The following is an 18161-nucleotide window of genomic DNA, read 5'->3' on the forward strand; positions in this document are numbered from 1 at the left end:
GAAGACAATAAACCCTTCTTGGAGAGATTTTAATGATCTTCAAATTGTAAAAATGCTCCCCATACAGCTTCTGTATTCTGAACGAGAGAGAAAGAGAGGGAGAGAGATTCAAGGGGCAATTAAAAACCCACTAGACACCTGTATTTGCAAGTGTTCGTTAGAACACTCCCAAGTGACTGTGCTTAGGGTCACAACCTCTCACCTCAACCCTAACCATCTTTACTTGGAAGTAAATCCCATTCATTTCAACTGGATTTATTTCCAAGTACCACATGCATAAGCCTTCAAGGCTAGCATGGCAATATAGCTGCTTATCTCCATAAATTAAAGGAAGTCCTGATGCAAAGATTAAATGGCAGAGCTAAAACTGAAAAGGTTTATCGTAAATACCCTGTGCAAATTAAAGGAGAAAGGAACCAATCAGAGGATAGTTTTCAATCTCTTTGCACTTTGACATTGGAAATGAATATTGGGCTCAGATATAGGTGGTAACGAGTACCCCAGGAGACCTCCCTGTCCTATCCCCCACTTGGGAGTTTTGATCAGACACCCCACTTTCTTCACTGATCCAAAAAGGTAATTCCCTTCTCTAGCCGAACCCTCGCAATAAAGGTTCCAAGGAAGAAACCCTTTGTCGTGTTTTTCCCTGCTGGGAAGTAAACCTGATCTTTCTTCAGGCAGGGAGATGTTCTGAAGATAAAGATTTTAGACAACAAGAAGCTGTGTTTTCCTTTTGCTTTCTGTTTTTGGTACTTTTCATCCTTTTATGGATTTCCCTGGGTGTTTAGTTGTGTGCTCACTGAAAAATAAAGTTGTGTAATTTATACTCTGGCTTTCAACTACTTGTTGCATCATCCTTCCCTTGTCTGCAGCCATTTTACATTACTTCACCATATCAACCTGAAGAATAGGAAGGCTGGCCCTTTTATTCACACAAGCATAGACTCGCGTTCAGGGGGATGTAATATGGGCTGAGCTGAAGCAGTCTGTCAAATAAAGTTTAGGAACTGTCCTAGATGGTGGCGGAAGAAAACTATCCATGGTGGTCCCGGTCACACGGGAGGATTTGCCCCGCAAGAGGGATGGATCAGGGGCGCATCAAGTGGGCACGATCACACCGCAACATCTGGGAAGCGGCGCGCACCTGTCCCTTCCGGGTGAAACGGCGCATTAAAAAAAAACACCTAGAAAACACTACTACCTACCTGAAAATCCGCTGCAGGGATGGCCGTCTGATCGCCCGCGCGCCCGTCTCTCCCACAGCATGCGAGGTCCTGCCGAACTGCGCATGCACACACATGCGCAGCAAGCTTGCCTCGCTCTCCAGTCCGTGGCTTCCTCTGACCGTGGCGGGGAGGGATCTGTCTGATCCCACCGCCGCGCGTCTCTTTTGGTGCGGCTCAGAAAAACTGCACTTTGGCCGCGCCTATTTCCCCCAGTGTGACCAGGGCCGGTGTATCTCTGTGGGTTCAGAAGCACTAGGCATGAAGAGAAAGCACAGCTGGAGCTAGGGAAACACTGCAATCTGTTACATGGTATGTAGTACCTAGGACATCCATTATAACAACCCCCTGAATTTATCTGAATGTGGATCTTCTGATACAGCTGCTACCTTTCATGCATGGTGAGGAGGACAGGAATGGGGAAGGCAGTGTGCCAGGCCAAGGTCTATGATGCTTTCACACACACTAAATAACACACTTTCAATCCACTTTCAGTGCACTTTGCAACTGGATTTTACAGTGTGAAATGGCAAAATCCACTTGCAAATGGTTGCCAAAGTGGGTTGAAACTGGATTATTTCACATGTGTGAAAGCGAAATCTCTTATCTCATTGTGCACAAGAGGTTTGATGGAGGAGGTAGAAAAGCAGAATCTATGTAGATTCAAAGAGCTACATTATCTGTGAACCTTCTGTTGAGAAATCAATGTGTGCTTTCAGGAAAATAATGTCTTCTATAAAGGTAAAGGTTCCCTTGCTCGAAAGCCAGTCGAATCCGACTCTAGGATTACAGTGCTCATCCCCGTTTCAAAGCTGAAGAGCCAGCGCTGTCCGAAGACGTTTCCGTGGTCATGTGGCCGGCATGACTAAACACCAAGGCGCACGGAACGCTGTTACCTTCCCACCAAAGTGGTACCTATTTATCTACTTGCGATTTCTTGCTTTCGAACTGCTAGGTTGGCAGGAGCTGGAACTAGAGATGGGAGCTCACTCCATCATGCGGCACCCGGGTCTCGAACTGCTGAACTACTGACCTTCCACAGCCTGCAGTTCAGCGTCTTAACCACTAGAGCCACCGCAGCTCCTTAATGTCTTCTATAGTTGGAGGAAAAAGATGTGACAGGAAGTCAAGTTTAGAGGGAAACCTGCTGAAGTATTTACCACAAAATATCAGAATACAGCAGAAAACTGTTAGAGAAAAAAGGGGGGTCTCTATGATTCAATAAATGTTAGTTACCATAGTGATTTCTCCACAATTTTGGTCCTGAAAACTTCTTCCTGGTCCAGGTTTACAGTACAGTAGCAATCTCTCATCTTGTTTGGCCCTGGATAGGTAGGAAGGTTTTTGGCTTCTCCTAAAGACAAAGCAGAAGTCAAAATTATAAACTCATTAAGTCAAACTTAATTCATGAATAAATTTTGGAGTTAACAGTTTTCTAACTTCTGAAAGCTAGGCATCAAGTTTTCTTAATTCATACTTGCTGTTGTTTTTATTGAATGTACCATCACCATATGAGGTAAGAGCTCTATTCAGATCCCTGATAATAATTCAGATTAGTGTTTCCACACACACACCACGCCCCCACACACAGAGCCCAGAAAAAAGGCCTCCACATGATCAGATGTTTGGATAGAGGCACTGGCTCATTCTGTGGGGTGGAAGGGAGAGAGCCTACCCCTCCTTCCACCATGTGAAATTATCAGGAAATGCATGAACAAGAACACATACGATATTTGTAAATTTGGTTCATTTACTTTAGACATTTTTTTTGTTTGCATTGCTTTCTAGTCCTGATATCCTAGTCCTACTCTATTGTTTATTGAAGGCCCTTGCTCTCTAATTGAATCGCTATCCATGTATTGTAATCCACCTAGGGTTGCCAGCTCCCAGTTCGGGGCAGGGGATCCCCCGGTTTCGGGGGCTTCCCTCCACTGCAGACCAGCTGGCAGATGGGAGAAACCCCTCCCTTAAATAGGAACATGATGACGTCAACCGGAATTGACATCATCATGTCAGGGACGTCAGGGGGGATGCTGTATGCAAACTCTATGGTTTTGAGGGTGAAAAAACCATAGAGTTTAGCCCAAATAACAGAGCATCCCCACACAACATCCCCAATGCAATGATGTCACTTTTGGGTGACATCATCACATCGGGGACATTGCATGACATCCCTGCCCACCCCAGAATGCACTCCAAATCCCCCCGCCAGCGGAATGAGGAGACCTGGGAACCCTCTGCCTCAAGTCTCAATGAGAAAAGTGGCTTAATAATAAAAAATAATAATAATAGTACAGTAAGTATTGAACAAAGACACCACACACAGGTTTAAGCTTTGCAACATTTGTTCTTACTAAGAAACAAACAAAATCCTAAAATGACGCATTTTATAATAGAACGGAAGAGCTAGAGAAATGTTAACCAGTGAAGCAATTTTTAAAATATCATATTTGATTTCCAGTACAGTATTAGGCATATAATTTAAAATGTCACCCAGGCTTTAATATGTAACCTCATCCTTTGTTTGTTAATGGCCAATATTAGAATGTCAGGGTTTCTTTGTACATTATTTTACAGCATGGGAGCTGCTCTATCACCTCTTCCAGAAAATGGGGTTATGTCCCAAGAGATGGTACTATGCCACGGACTCTTCACACGTGACCCCCAACCTAAGGTTTCTAGCATTCTCTTCACAGTATGAGGGAAACCACATGGCAATGGCTCCAATGCCCTAAAGGTAACATCAGAAGATGCACTAATCTACTTACTACCATAGCCATGAGACCAAATATCTAGTTCTGGGGGGGTCAAACATACAGCCCGCGGAATGGAGTTGGACTGCCCAGTGCTTTAATCTGGCCCACAGCTCTCTTCTCTCCCTCCTCTCTGCCCCCACCTGTCCTCACCCTTCCAAGCTGCCTCTGAATGTAGAGAGCAGAGGGCAGGGCTGCTGAACTTCCCTTGTCTTCGCTGACTTCTCCTGTGCCCACAAGGGTCTGCTAGAGTGGTTTATTTGCTGAAGTTTGCTGGCTCCTTCACAAGCCCAACAAACCTCCCAGGGGGGTTCATGTGGGCAGACATTCTGGAGCTAGCATGGGGACTGGCATCTGGCTGGCAGCTATTAAACCCAACCAGTTTTATGGCTGCTGGCCAATTAATCCTAATTGGTGGGTCCACCCGTCAGTTAGGCTAAGATGTCCGGCAGCCATTTAACCCATCCATTTCGCGCCCCTCCTTGCAAGATAACTGAGGAGGGATTTAAATCCCTTCTCAGTTGACTCGCTGAGTCATGCCACCACCACACTGGGACCCAGCAAGTGAACTGGGAAGGGATTTAAATTTCTTCTCAGTTCATCTGTGAGTCGTGCTGCAGCTTGCAAAAGCCATTTAAAGGGAACCCCTTAAATGGCTTTTGCGAGTGTGCTCCATCATGAACCACGAACCTCAAACCAGTTCATGAAGTGGAGGAATTTTGTCTTGATTCGTGGGGTCTCATGAACCATGAACCTCCATTTTCCCAGTTCATGCCCATCCCTAGTAGACACATCCTCATGGATGAGGTAGTGCCAGGTAGTGAAGAGCTTTAAAATACCAGTACCTTAAATGAAGTTGGTATCAGTAATGGCCAGTAAACGGTTAAAGTTTTAACTTGGTCAAAGAACCTTGAGTGACAGGCGATTCATACGGAATTCTACAGCTGAGAGTGGCAGTTAGGAGTGACAGTTAAGCATGACAGTTGAGAATGAAGGGGAGTTAAGCAGAGGGAGAGGATAAAGAAGGATCCTGAGTTAAGGACATGGGATGAGTGGCCCTTCCCTGAGAAAAATAGCTCCTAGTAAAGGGGGAAATTATTCCTATCAAGTGGTTAAGAAGGTACACTGGAACTTGTGTGAATGTTCCTGCCTTCACCAACTTAATTATTTTTGAGACAAAGAAGCTTATGCTTGTTTATTTCAGCAGAGACTAACAAGAAAACTTCCTCCTCAGTTTTAAAGAACTGTAATTAAACAGCTACTTGTTTGTGACAAACTATCTGTTTATATTTATACAAAGTTACCTCATTCCTGTTGCCGGTTCACCTTCAAAGTCCTAAACCTGACACCTACCTGACCATTTCCCTTCAAAAGTGAAATAAAACAGTTTCCTTCCTTCTTATGCAATTCAGTGACTGAAGACACACTGAGTCTTGATCTCTTGCCTACGAATGTGGATATCAGGTCATCTATGCTTTGCTGAGAATGCAGAAGTCTTAAGTGTCTGAGATGTCCACAAGGAGAGCGGGAGCTTGAAACCATAAGAACTTCTAAGGTTCAGCCCCATTAAGACAAACCAGAGTCTGTTGTTAAATCTGAACAGAAACAGAATCTTCCTGATAGGGTTGCTAGCTCCAAGTTGGGGAACACCTGGAGATTTGGGGGGTGGAGCCTGAGGACAGCAATGTTTGGAGAGGGGAGGGACTTCAATAGGGTATAATGCCATTGAGTCCACCATCCAAAGCAGCCATTTTCTCCAGGTGAACTGACCTCTGTCGTCTGGAAATTAGTTGTAATCCCCGGAGATATCCAGCCACCACCTGGAGTTTAGCAACTCTACTTCCTGAGGAAAATATCACTTCCAAACTAAAGCTGTAAAAAAAAGCCAGCAAATATCTCCAAATGACGCTTATTTCAACTTTTACTTTACGGTTTTACTCAAGACTGTTTCCCCAAAATATTTAAATTAGCCAAATCCAAATGTGCCGTCGCAGATTAATGTTAAGACTATTATACGGAAATCTTTTATTGCATTGAAGCCTGAAACCAGAATAACTCTGAAAAAGACCACTTTCTAAGAAACCAGTAAGTAAGAAAGGAAGTACATGTCATCTTGAGAGATGAAACACTCTTTTCAGTAATGTCTGAGAACAGGATACTTATGCAATGAGATCACTGAAAGCTCAGACTGTTTCTACTTCCACTGACTATTGTGATTATCTCAAATTAAGAAGGCTTCACTGCAAAACAAGAACTTCTTAAGGTCGTAGGTAGAGTCATTAGAGGTACTACATTTGTGTTGTGTATTGCAATCCCCCATACACACTTATCTGTAATATTAGTAGTGTTGACTCCAGTCCTCCTCTTGCATTGATGATATAATACTAATACCCATTCAGCTATTGGGTATAGCCATCAAATGCCTTGCACTAAGATTTCCTTGAGCAGACAGGCCAGAACGCTTGTTCCACATTTACTAGGGTTTGCCAGCCTCCATGAGAGGCCTGAAGTTCTCCTGGAATTACAACTGATCTGACAACCCCTAGAGAAAATGGCTGTAAGTAAGATCTAAGTGAAAAAATAAGAATTTTGATAACTGATAAACGGGGAGTAATAAATATTGTTCAATGAATTCATCAACTAGCATATAAAAATCAAAGCTCCGTTTCCCATATGGGAATTGCACCTTTCTGAGTCTCAGAATTTAAGAACATGTCAGTTGAAAACCTAGAGTGGAGGCTGTTGAATCAGTATGCAGATGGCTACACATGACCTGGTTTAGAAATCTAAAACTGCCTGCCTTTTAATAGTTAGAGGCAAGTGAGTGTGCAGGTGCGCGTGCACACACACACACAGACACACAAAGTATGGATTTTAGCCCTATTTAATATCTAGAAATGAGGCAACACGGATAATCCTAGTTAAAAGAAATTCAGTAATTTTAATCATAATCATTTTTAAATGAACCCGTTTCAATCACAGCTGATTAGATTTTGATGAGGAGGTAAATCAGTTTGAGCCGAAAAGAAAACTGGGGCTGAGCAGGGTTAGAGAGAAGAAGAGTGGAAGATATTCATGACAATGTGCATAGTATTATTTTAAATGAAGCATTTTCTTAGGCTGCAGAGTCCCATTGGGTGGGGGATGTATCCCACAACACAAGTAGATTTGTATATTTTATACTATTTAGGCAGCATAGAAATCCAGTCCTCCTTTGAATTTGGTTGCCTGACCCCACCTCCTCCATGCCATCGCTCACATCCCTTCACATTCCAAAGGAAGGATCTGTACATAACAAATCACAAACCAAAATCTAGTATCCTGCACAACAGTCTTCTTCAGAAAAATTCACATGGACTTTTCCCCCCCACTTGGACATATTTTCAACAGATTCACAGCATGCTCACTTAGGGCCCATCTCTTAAAGAAGCACTAAACTCTGGAAATATCATATACCACTCTTTGCTTCCACACTAGCCATTCACTCTGGAACCACAGGGGTGCCAAATCTGGGTTGGGAGATTTGGGAGTGGAGCTTGGGGGGGACCTCCATGGGGTATAATACCATATTCATCCTCCAAAGGAGCCATTTTCTTCAGGAGAATTCATCTCTGTTGTCTGGCTATAGTATCAGACCTCCAGGCCCTACCTAGAGGTTGGTAACCCTATCAACATTAATTCAATCACTTGTGTTTGTAGTAAAGCCAAACGATGCCAAGCGCTTCCCTCTCCTGTGTTTCCTGGTTGCCCTCTTTTCTTTTTTCTGACTTGATTTGTGTGGTCTAGTCTGGAGTGACAAAAAATGCTACCAAAATTTCTCAAGAGTCATTGCTCTTTTAAATTCTGAGCTTTTATTTCACAGCCAGCATCATTTCTTTGCTTAATTAGCTACTTCCTGCCCACAGGCAGCATTTCTCAATAAATCCCTAATTATCGGTTCTGGTTCCTCAACAGACCTATAATGACCATATTCCGTTTTCCCCCCCAAAAAACTGGCTGCAAAAAGATAACTCATTATTTATTCCTTTTACATTCTTTATTATTGTAATTGTGGGATTAAAAATTACTATCATGAACAATACATTAAACATTAATTCAACAATCACTTTGGCTGCAAAGGAAAAAGCAGAATTTAAAATCTCCACCCCCAGCAACAAGAAATGATAATTAAGGATTGATTTAGGCCAGGACAAGTGAAAAGAAAGTAACTAATTAAGCAGAGAATAAAGCAGCTGTAAAAAAAACAAACCAAAACAAAACAAAGGAGCAAAATTTAAAAGGAACAGAGGAAACTGTGCTGAATGGAACTTGCTTTTAAACATATAGTAAGATTTTTGTCTGCAGAGAGGGGCATAGTTATGGGAGCTATAGTGCTATATTAAATGCCATGTGGAGCCACAGTTTTAATTTGACTTGCAGCAGATTGCAGGAAAGGAATTCTCCAAGAAGTGCAGAAGAGTCCTAGTGTGGAACAGCCAGTATCACGTTTCTAAAAAAGGCATGGAAAGATTGTTTCTATTGCTTTCATCTGAGCTTCTCCACTGCAGATCTCCCTGTGCTCAACAATCCGTCTAGTTCAGACTAACACGAGCGAGTTAAACAAGTTGATTCCCTCCTAGTTTTACCCATGTCTTATTGTCTTTTCCTTAAAAATTGCAGAAAGCTTTAAAGCCTGCTTTGTTCTTTCATTTCTACCAGCACACTGGACCCATAAATACCATCCAAAACTCCTCATTCACAGCTGGTATGCCATTTTAGCATTTACACTGTTCTTGATATCGATGGTTAACAGCACGGAACTGTGATCTCATTTTCTATTTCAGTCAGATGTTCTTGTTAGAAGTTTCTCAGCAGTGTTTGGCAGCAGTTATTTAAAAAGTAGAGCGTGCTAATTACTTGCATAGCATTAAAGCTTGTGAAATACTCTCCAGCATCTTTACAGGCAGGTACATATTAAGCTTTGGTAAATCATGTACAACTATGGTCTTCACTTGAGTATATTTTACAGTTAGCCCCTTTTCAAACTGCCTTTGTATTCCGTTTCAGTAACTGGTTGCTAATGGATTTTTTCCTGTCATTTCAGACAGACCTGTTTTAGCAACCGGCTGCTAGCAGAATTTATTTACCTATTCATACAAACTTGTTTGTGTCGGGTTAGCAAAGCGTGGTTGAGCCACTTTTGAGGGAAACTGCATTTCCCCCCATTTTCAACCCCTTCACTGCGCTTCTGTGTGTGCTGTTTAAAATGTCCATAGCGCTTCCTACAGTGCAGCTTCTTACCCCACCCTTTTCCACCGCGCAATCTTCCTCAGACTTTTTAAAACGTTCTAAGACAGATGAATGTCCCTGGGGAAGGTGTTCCAAAATTTTGGTGCCCCAACAGAGAAGGCACTTCCTCAAGTTGCCACCCATCTAGCCTCTTGTGGTGGGGGTACCCAAAACAGGGCCTCTGAAGAGGACCAGAGTGGAAATAGGTGGTCCTTCACCGATAGAAGGAAATAGGTGGTCCTTCACCGATAGAAGGAGACAGACAACTCTTCCTGGAGATGGCATTCCAAAGTTTTGGTGCTACAACCAAGGAAGTCCTTTTTCAGGCTGCCACCTGCTTAATTTCAGATGGCAGGAGCCTCTGAAAATCCCCTGAGTGTACAGGTAGGTTCATATTGGAGGAGAAGGTCCTTAAGGTATGTTGGTCTTGGCCATACAGGGCTTTAAAGGTCAGTACCAGCACAGTGAATTCAACCCAGAAGCAAACTGGAAATTAGTGTAGATGGAGCAAGACTAGACTGATATGGTACCTATGACCCACTCCAGTAAGCACTCTGGCTGCAGCATTCTGTACCAACTGTAGCTTCCAGACAGTCTTCAAGGGCAGCCCCATGTAGAACACACTGCAGTAGTCTAGTGTAGATGTTACCATGCCATGCACAACAGTGGCAAGATCTTTTCTGCCCAGGAAGGGCTGCTTCTGGTTCACCAGCCAAAGCTGATGACAGGTATCCTGGCCACAACTACCAGCTGTTTATTGAGCAGGAGGCCCGGGTCCAGGAGTACCCCAACCTATGAACTTGCTTCTTTAGAGGGAGTGCAACCACACCCAGAAGAGATGATAACCCATTTCCTGGCTCTCCCTCCACAAGTAGCACCTCTGTTTGTTGGGATTAAGTTTCAGCTTGTTAGCTCTCATTCACTTCGAAACTTCCCCCAGGCACCTGTTCACAATTTCCACAGCCTCCCTGGGATCTGCTGGTAACATGAGATAGAGCTGAGTGTCTGCATATTGGTGGTAACTCAGCCCAAAACTCTGGATGACCTCTCCCAGAGGCTTTACATAGATGTTGAAAAGAGTGGGGGACAAGATGGAACCTTGGAGAACCCCCATAGGCCAAGGGGTTGAGCAGCAGTCCTACAGGACCACACTCCGAAATCTACCCGAGGGAGGACTTGGAAACACTGCAGAACAGAGCCCCCTAATCGCAGCCCTGAAAGGCGATCCAGAAGGATCAATGGTATTGAAAGCCACCAAGGAGAATCAACATGATCTCACTCTCCCTGCCCATCTCCTAGTGCATATTATCCAACAGGGTCCCATAACCAGTCCCATAACCAGACCTGAGACTACACTGGAATGGATCCAAACAATCCGCTTCATTCAGGAATTTCTCAAGTTGTCCAGCCACCACTCATTCAATCACCTTGCTCAAAATGGGACACTTGAGATTGGAAGGTAGTTACTGAACTCTCCTGGGTCCAGAGAAACTTTCTTTACGAGTGGACTGACACCACTGCCCACTTTTAGGCAGGAGTGATCACCCTGTCTCTCAGCCTGTCTCCCAACCCAGTCTGCCAGCCCCTCACCTGGGAAGATTTAAACAGCCAGGAGGGGCAAGCATTGTACAAACAGGTGGGAGGTCTCAAACGTCCAAGAATCCTGTCCACATCCTCAGACCACACAAGCTAACAGGTATCCCACACAACAGGACAAACAGGTGCCCTGGCACCATCTGACCCTGTTGCTGCTAATATAGAGTCCATGTCAAGAAACTTTATCTGCAGAGAAGTCATCCTTCTCCTGTTGGCCAGAACCCAATAGATCCCTGACCACCTGAAAGAATTCTGTAGGTCTACATTGTGCAGATGTAAAGGTGGCAGAAATATATTGTTTCTTTGCCACCATCACTGCCGCAGAATAGGCTTTCAAATGAACTCTAGCCCACGCCTTGTTGGATTCATTCCAAGCCTTTCTCCTCCATCACTCTAGCCGTCTTCCCTGTCTTTTCATCATCCGCAGCCCCTCAGTAAACCAAGGGGCTGTCTGGGCTCTATGACCTGAGAGAGGACTCCTATGTGCAATCATGTCAATTGTCCAAGTTATTATTTCCCCATTGCAGAGGTCAACCAGGGCACTGACAGGGCACACTGAACTGTGTTTGCTGTGTTGACACCCGCTGACCAAATTTGGGGAAGAGTTCCTTCCAGAGTTCATGCTACTTGGGTTTTCACCATCCTGAATAATTTGGTGTCACTTGCAACCTTGGCTACCTCACTCTGTATTCCCAACTTCACATTCATTTAAGAACAAGTGAAGTAGCACTGGGGCCAATGCACATCCCTGCAGGGACCATACTGCTTTTTTGTTGTTGTTGTTGTTTTTCAATCGCACAGTCAAGTCCGACTCTTCACGACGCCATGGACCACATCACACCAGGCCCTCCTGTCTTCCATCGTGCTCCGGAGTTTGCTTAATTTCATGTTCGTTGCATCTATGACACTGTCTAACCATCTCATCCTTTGCTGTCCCCTTCTTCTTTGACCTTCAATCTTTCCCAGCATCGGGATCTTCTCCGGTGAGTGCTCAAACCATGCAAGCCCCCTCACCATGTCAAGGCAGTTTTCCATGAGGGAGCCATACTGCTTATTCTTCTCCATTTATCACAAGAAGTGAGCAGTGATTCATGAAAGCTCATGCCCTGCCACATATTTTGTTAGTCTTTAAAGTGCTACTGGACTCTTGCTCTTTTCTACTGCCACAGACAGACGAACGCGGCTGCCATCGTGATCTTCTCCATTGTGTGACCCGTCCATTAATCTTATCTTCTGCTTCCTCATTTTTAACCCGATACCAGTCTATAAAGAGGACTATGCATCACATGGATGTCAGTGTGACGCAGTCGTTCATGTGTCCCGTTAGGATTTGGAAGACCCCAGTTCAAATCCCACTAATCATGGGTGACTTTGGGCCAGTCACTGTCTCTCCACCTAACCTACCTCAGTGCTGTGAGGATTAAAATGAAGGAATTGAGAGAGTCATGCAGGGCTATTTTTGGGCAGGAACACGCAGGAACAGAGTTCCGGCTGGCTCCCAAGTTGGCCACGCCCAGCAGGAACTCATTAGCATAATAGGCCACACACAACAGCAGAAACTCATTTGGATTGGCTACGATTAGGGGTGTGTGGCCTAACATGCAAAAAGCCCTGGGTTTTGACAACAGACAAGGTAAAGAGAATAAGAAGCAAAAGGTGGGTGTGGCTGGATGACCACACTTCTGGTAACATGGGGGTGTGGCCTAATATGCGAATGAGCTGTGCTGTCAGGGATGTGGCCTAATATGCGAATGAGTTCCTGCTGTTGGGTATGGCCTATTATGCTAATGAGTTCCTGCTGGGCTTTTTCTAAAAAAAAAAGCCCTGGAGTCATGTATGCCACCCTGAGTTCACTGAAGGAAGGGGAGGCTGAAAAGAGAATCCCAAATAAATAAATGCTACTTTTGTTTTTTGTTTTGTTTTTGTTTTTTTGCCATCAAGTCACAGCTGACTTATGGCAACCCCGTAAGGTTTTCAGGGCAAGAGACATTCAGAGGTGGTTTGCCCTTGCTTGCCTCTGCATTGCAACCCTGGTATTCCTTGGTGGTCCCCCATACAAGCACTGACCAGGGTTGAATCTGGTTAGCTTCTGAGATCTGACGAGATCAGCCTAGCCTGGGCTATCACAGTCAGTGTGTATAAATACATGGCTCAAACTCTTCATTGATCCAAACTTCCAAATAATTCTGGCTGCACAGAGAGTTCAGCCGTGACTTCAGTGTTCAGAAACACAGTCAATGAGGACTTGTCCTGCAGGATCAGACCAAAGGTTCATCTAGATATGAAGGTAAGTACTCAGATCACATTATGACCTTCTCTCAGCTCTCGCAAGCTACTTATTTCCAGGATAGCTCCTTGTCCTCTTTGTTTCTACATGGCTGAACAAGTACCATCATTGCTTACTGCCTGCTCCTATGCTTTTAACTGAGCCCTCTCCACTGCATAGGTTAGTTTGCTCTGGAGCCATTCTTCCTGAGCTAAGGCAAAAATGTGTGAGACGGAGGCTAAAAAACTGAACTAGCTCACACTAACTCAACTTAGAGGGAACACTGGTCTGGAGTGTTCCCAAACTTTGGATGTTATTGGGGGGAAGGGTGCAGCTCAGTCCAGAACAAGCTGAAATGTAATCCTTAACCAAGCACATTCTCACCCAACAGTACTTCCATCTTGTCTGGGTTAAGCTCCATCATATTCAAACAAACCTATCATGAACAGTCCATCACTAACTTCAGTCACTGGTTCAAAACCTGAAAAGTGGTCCTCTAGGTTCAAATAGTGCTATTATATTGATATGAGGGGGGGGGTGGGGGGGTGGAAGAGAGAATAGAGTAGTAAAACCTCTGCAATTTGATGACAGATAACCAAGTTTCCAGATAACCTCAAGCAGAGGATTTATAATACATGTTTCATCAGCAGAGGAGAGAATATGGACCCAATGATATGAAGCAATATCTCCCAACAACATCTTCTGGAATCTGCCATTTAAGGAAGACTAGAACCACCACAAACCAGTATCTCCCACCCAAACCTTCCCAACATGGCAGCCCAGAAAGTTCTCATGACTGAAGGAATGTAAAACCACCAGTCCAAGAAAACCAGAAAAGATTCACTTCCTCTTTCCATTTTCCTGCATACATAATCTACTTGAACAACCAAAACTATTTTAGTCCCAGAATCTAGCCTGAGCTATGCTACCATCAGACACTAAAGCACCTTACTCAACAAGATAAATTTTCTTGCACACATTCCCTGTCATTCTAGGGTTGCCAGGTCCCTACCTTTTCCCAGCGGAGGACTCCAGGCTCTTTTTCTGAATCTTCTTGTGTGCATGCCGCAATGACGCCACCCAGAAGTGATGTCATCGCACTAGACACATTGCGGGGGAGCGCTCTAGTGTTTGGCCAAAAACTCTATGGTCACCATAGAGTTTTTGGTCAAATGCTAGAGCGTCCCCCCCCCACACACACAACGTGCCCAGTGCAATGACATCACCTCCGGGTGACATCATTGGGGCCGGGCACGTCGGAACAAGGGAGCTCTTTGAGGGTGGGGCTCTGTCAGCAAGCTGCCATTCTGTTTTCTGTGACCTCTGTGTACATATCCTTACCCTGTTGCACCCGGCTTGTTTCTACTATCCTGCTTCTGTGCTGGAATGCATAAGATAACTACTGGTGGATGTGTGGGGGAGAAGATGCTGTAATGCTTGCCTATTGCTATCTCATGAGAACTGCACCTGTGTTTTGTCTGATGTTCTGCCTGGTTCCCATGGACTGGGCGCGCAACCGTTTCATTAGCCCGCCAGCGGGAATGTTATTCATTGGATATGTATTTGTTTGAATTTCCTTTATTATGCTCGCCCTACCTGTGTATCCCCAGTTCTAACAAAGAACGTGTTTGAGTATGTCTTCAACGCTTTGAAATAAATTTTGCTTTTCTTGAAAACGTGGATTTATTCTCGATGCTTGGGGATCCAACATATTGTTAGAACTCCCTTTCTCCTATCGTTCCGAATCTGGCAAGATCATGAGCGGAGCTGAGGGAGACCTACCGAAAACGGAGGGGGATTCAGGATCGGTCCCACACACCTCCGCTCCTTTGGTGACGGCAGCCTCGCTGGAGGGTGCCGTGGGGGGAACGATTCCCCGCCGGCCTGCACATCTGTCTTGGCCGCCTCCGACCCCTTCGCACTGGGGTCCGCGGAAGACTCAACAGCAGGATGACTGGACTATGTACAACACTCAGGGCACCCGAGAGGTGTACTCCCGTCGAGGGAGCGGATTACGTGAAAGTCTGTTTGACAAGGGATTGTTCCCAGAGCCGGGGGCTACCTCGGAGAAGGGGAGTTCCAAGCAAGACCTCGAGGAGTGGATGTTCGAGCCATCGGGGCCGCGAGGCCACGTAGAGGATTCGGAGGGAGCCGGGGGCTTCCAAACGGAAGAAGACTATGACCCACCCCCGGACTATCAACGTCGAGAACCGATCCCTGAGGAAACCACCGGGGAACGACTGGAGGAACTGGAATACTCGGTGAGGGACTTGTTGAGGGCATTCCAGGATGTAATGGAAGCTCTGCCGGGGATGATGGACATTAGAATGGCTAATTTTCTTGATGCACACGCCGCGCAGCAGCAAGTTGCCCCAGCACCGGGAGTTCCCGCGCCGCAGGTGCCTGCCCAGCCACCGGCCGGACCTCCGCAGCAAGTAGGGCCTGCGCAACAGCCGATGCCGGGGGGTCCGCCAGGACCGGGTCTGCCGCCACCGATGAGGCCAGTGCCAGCGGGACCACCGGTTGCTCCGGGTCTCCCTCTCAGGGGAGTTCCGGGTCAGCTGGGACCGTTGGTAAGGACTCCACGGCCCAGACCCAAGGATTTACTGGAGGCTACCTTTGACGGCAACCCAGAGGAACTCGCCTTCTTCACGGTGAGGGTGCACAAATTCGTAGAAGAGAGCCGACACCTCTTCCGAAATGAAGCTGCTCTCATTGATGTCATCTCGGCGAGACTGAAAGGAGACGCCGCCACATGGTATGTGGGACTGCACAATGACCGCGGTCCGGAACTTTTGAATTTGCGAGCATTCATGTGGGCGCTGCGGGCTCGGTTTGAGGATGTCAACGCGAGCCAAAGGGCCAAAGCATTTCTCCGCACCTATCGTCAGAACAAGAAGTCGGTTCGCGAATACACACTGGAATTCCACAAGCAGGCAGCAAAGCTCCGAGACTACCCTGATCATATTTTGGCTGAGATGTATCGATTGGGACTCAACGCGGACATCCGAGAAACGGTTTTGAAGACTGTTAATCCTATCTCCCTGATGGCTTGGACCCAGGAAGCTGAAAACGCAGAGGATCGGCTCAACACCATCAAACTCGACCTGGCTGCTACGACCAACAGACCCGTCACTGCCAGCGCCTCCAGACCCAAGACACAACGCCTGTCGGAATCGGCTCGAGAACTACGCATGAAGATGGGGCTCTGTCTAAAGTGCGGGGAGAAGGGGCATTTCGCCGTGGATTGTGGCAGCCGTCAAGCAAAAGACAAGCCGCCTACTCCGAAGCCTAAGACGCCACTACCGGGGAAGAAGGGGATGGCCAAACCGCGATTCTCCAAAGCTCTTCAGGCGGCCCAAGGTCCGGAAGGAACCGAGCCGCTTGCTGCCGAGTCAGAAGAGGACGTGGAGGTTGAACCGGCGGAAAACGACAACGGCCTGTTGTGAGAGGCGCAAAACGACACGGCCATTCCAGCACTGCGCCCAAGGTGGTGAGAGAAACCCCTTCCCTGTTTTTCGTGACTGTTTCTTTAATGAATCCGCTCCTGGGTACCCACGTCAGGGTGAGAGCGTTGATTGATTCTGGGTGTGGGAGGGATCTCATCAGCCCTAGAGTGTTATTGACACTGGAAGCGGGGATAACCCCCTTGAAATCTCCCATCATTTTTACCCAAATGGATGGGGCGCCCATGGAACCTTGTACGCATGAGACTATGGCTTTGCGGTTGGGGGCTGGCGATCATTGGGAATCCAGGACCTTCATTGTTACCCCTAAGTCGCAGTTTGATTTGGTACTGGGGAGTCCCTGGCTATTTACCCATGACCCTTACATCTTGTGGGAAGAAGGGGTTGTCAAATTCGTGTCGCCAAAATGTGTAGATCACTGCTGGTTGGATTCGTGGGGGGACCGGCCTGCCGCGCAGTTCCCCTGCGGCACTTTGAAGCCGGAAGAGTTAGCGTCTTTGCCTCGAGAGTATAGAGACTTGGCGAAAGTTTTTGGCGAAGAAGAAGCTAACGAACTGCCCCCCCATCGCTCTACTGACTGTGCTATTGAACTCTTGCCTGATTGTAAATTGCCTAAAGGTAAAATCTATGCGATGGGGCCGGCTGAGAAAGTTGAACTGCGGAATTTTATTGATAAAAACTTGGCCCGCGGTTTCATTCGCCCGGCTTCCTCCCCTTTCGCCGCGCCGGTACTCTTCCGAAAGAAGAAAGACGGGGGGCTCAGATTGTGCACGGATTATAGGGGTTTGAACGCTGTTTCTTTGTCCAATGCCTACCCCCTCCCCCTTATCAAGGACTTGGTAGCAGAGGCCACCAAAGGCAAAATCTTCTCGAAACTTGACCTACGGGATGCATATTTCCGAGTGCGCATTAGGGAGGGGGACGAAAGTAAGACTGCGTTTAATACCCCCTTGGGGCAGTTTGAATACCTCGTTATGCCCTTCGGGCTTCAAGGGGCTCCGGGGGTCTTCATGAACTTAATCAATGAGGTCCTACATGAATTTTTGTTCAAAGGGGTGGTTCTTTACCTTGATGATGTGTTGCTGTATTCCCAGGACCTACCGTCGCATATTAAATTGGTGCGCCAGGTCCTTAAGAGGCTTTATGAGCACAACCTGTTCGCCAAACTGTCTAAATGTGAATTCCACAAGCCCTGCATTGACTTTTTGGGTTATCGCATCTCCGGGGGGAAGGTGGAAATGGACCCTGCTAAAATACAGGCTGTGCTTGAATGGGAACCCCCCAGAACCCGCAAACAATTGCAAATGTTCCTCGGATTCGCCAATTTTTACAGAAATTTCATCCAAAATTTCGCTCAAATTGCCCTTCCTCTAACCGATTTGTTAAAAACCAAGGGAAAGGGGTTTGATGCTACCAAACCAGGCGCCCCACTTAAATGGTCCCCTGCTTGCGCGGAGGCTTTTGAGAAACTTAAACGTATGTTCACGTCTGAGCCCGTGCTGGCGCGCCCTGATGAAACTAAAAAATTCATTGTCCAGACTGATGCCTCGGATGTGGCAATGGGAGCCGCTATTTTGCAAGAAGGGGA

General features: G+C 46.2%; 1 protein-coding gene across 1 annotated transcript in view; it reads right to left on the minus strand.

Annotated features, from left to right (window-relative positions):
• RASA3 (RAS p21 protein activator 3) overlaps window positions 1-18161 on the minus strand; it is a 202628-nt gene that overhangs the window by 127300 nt on the left and 57167 nt on the right. The window contains exon 2 of the mRNA XM_015411759.1: window positions 2460-2577. Coding sequence (XP_015267245.1) covers window positions 2460-2577 — 118 coding nt within the window. The remainder of the gene's footprint in view (window positions 1-2459; window positions 2578-18161) is intronic.

Source organism: Gekko japonicus, unplaced genomic scaffold (genome assembly GCF_001447785.1).
Source record: "Gekko japonicus isolate JY-2015 unplaced genomic scaffold, Gekko_japonicus_V1.1 scaffold247, whole genome shotgun sequence".
Classification (NCBI taxonomy): Eukaryota; Metazoa; Chordata; class Lepidosauria; order Squamata; family Gekkonidae; genus Gekko; species Gekko japonicus.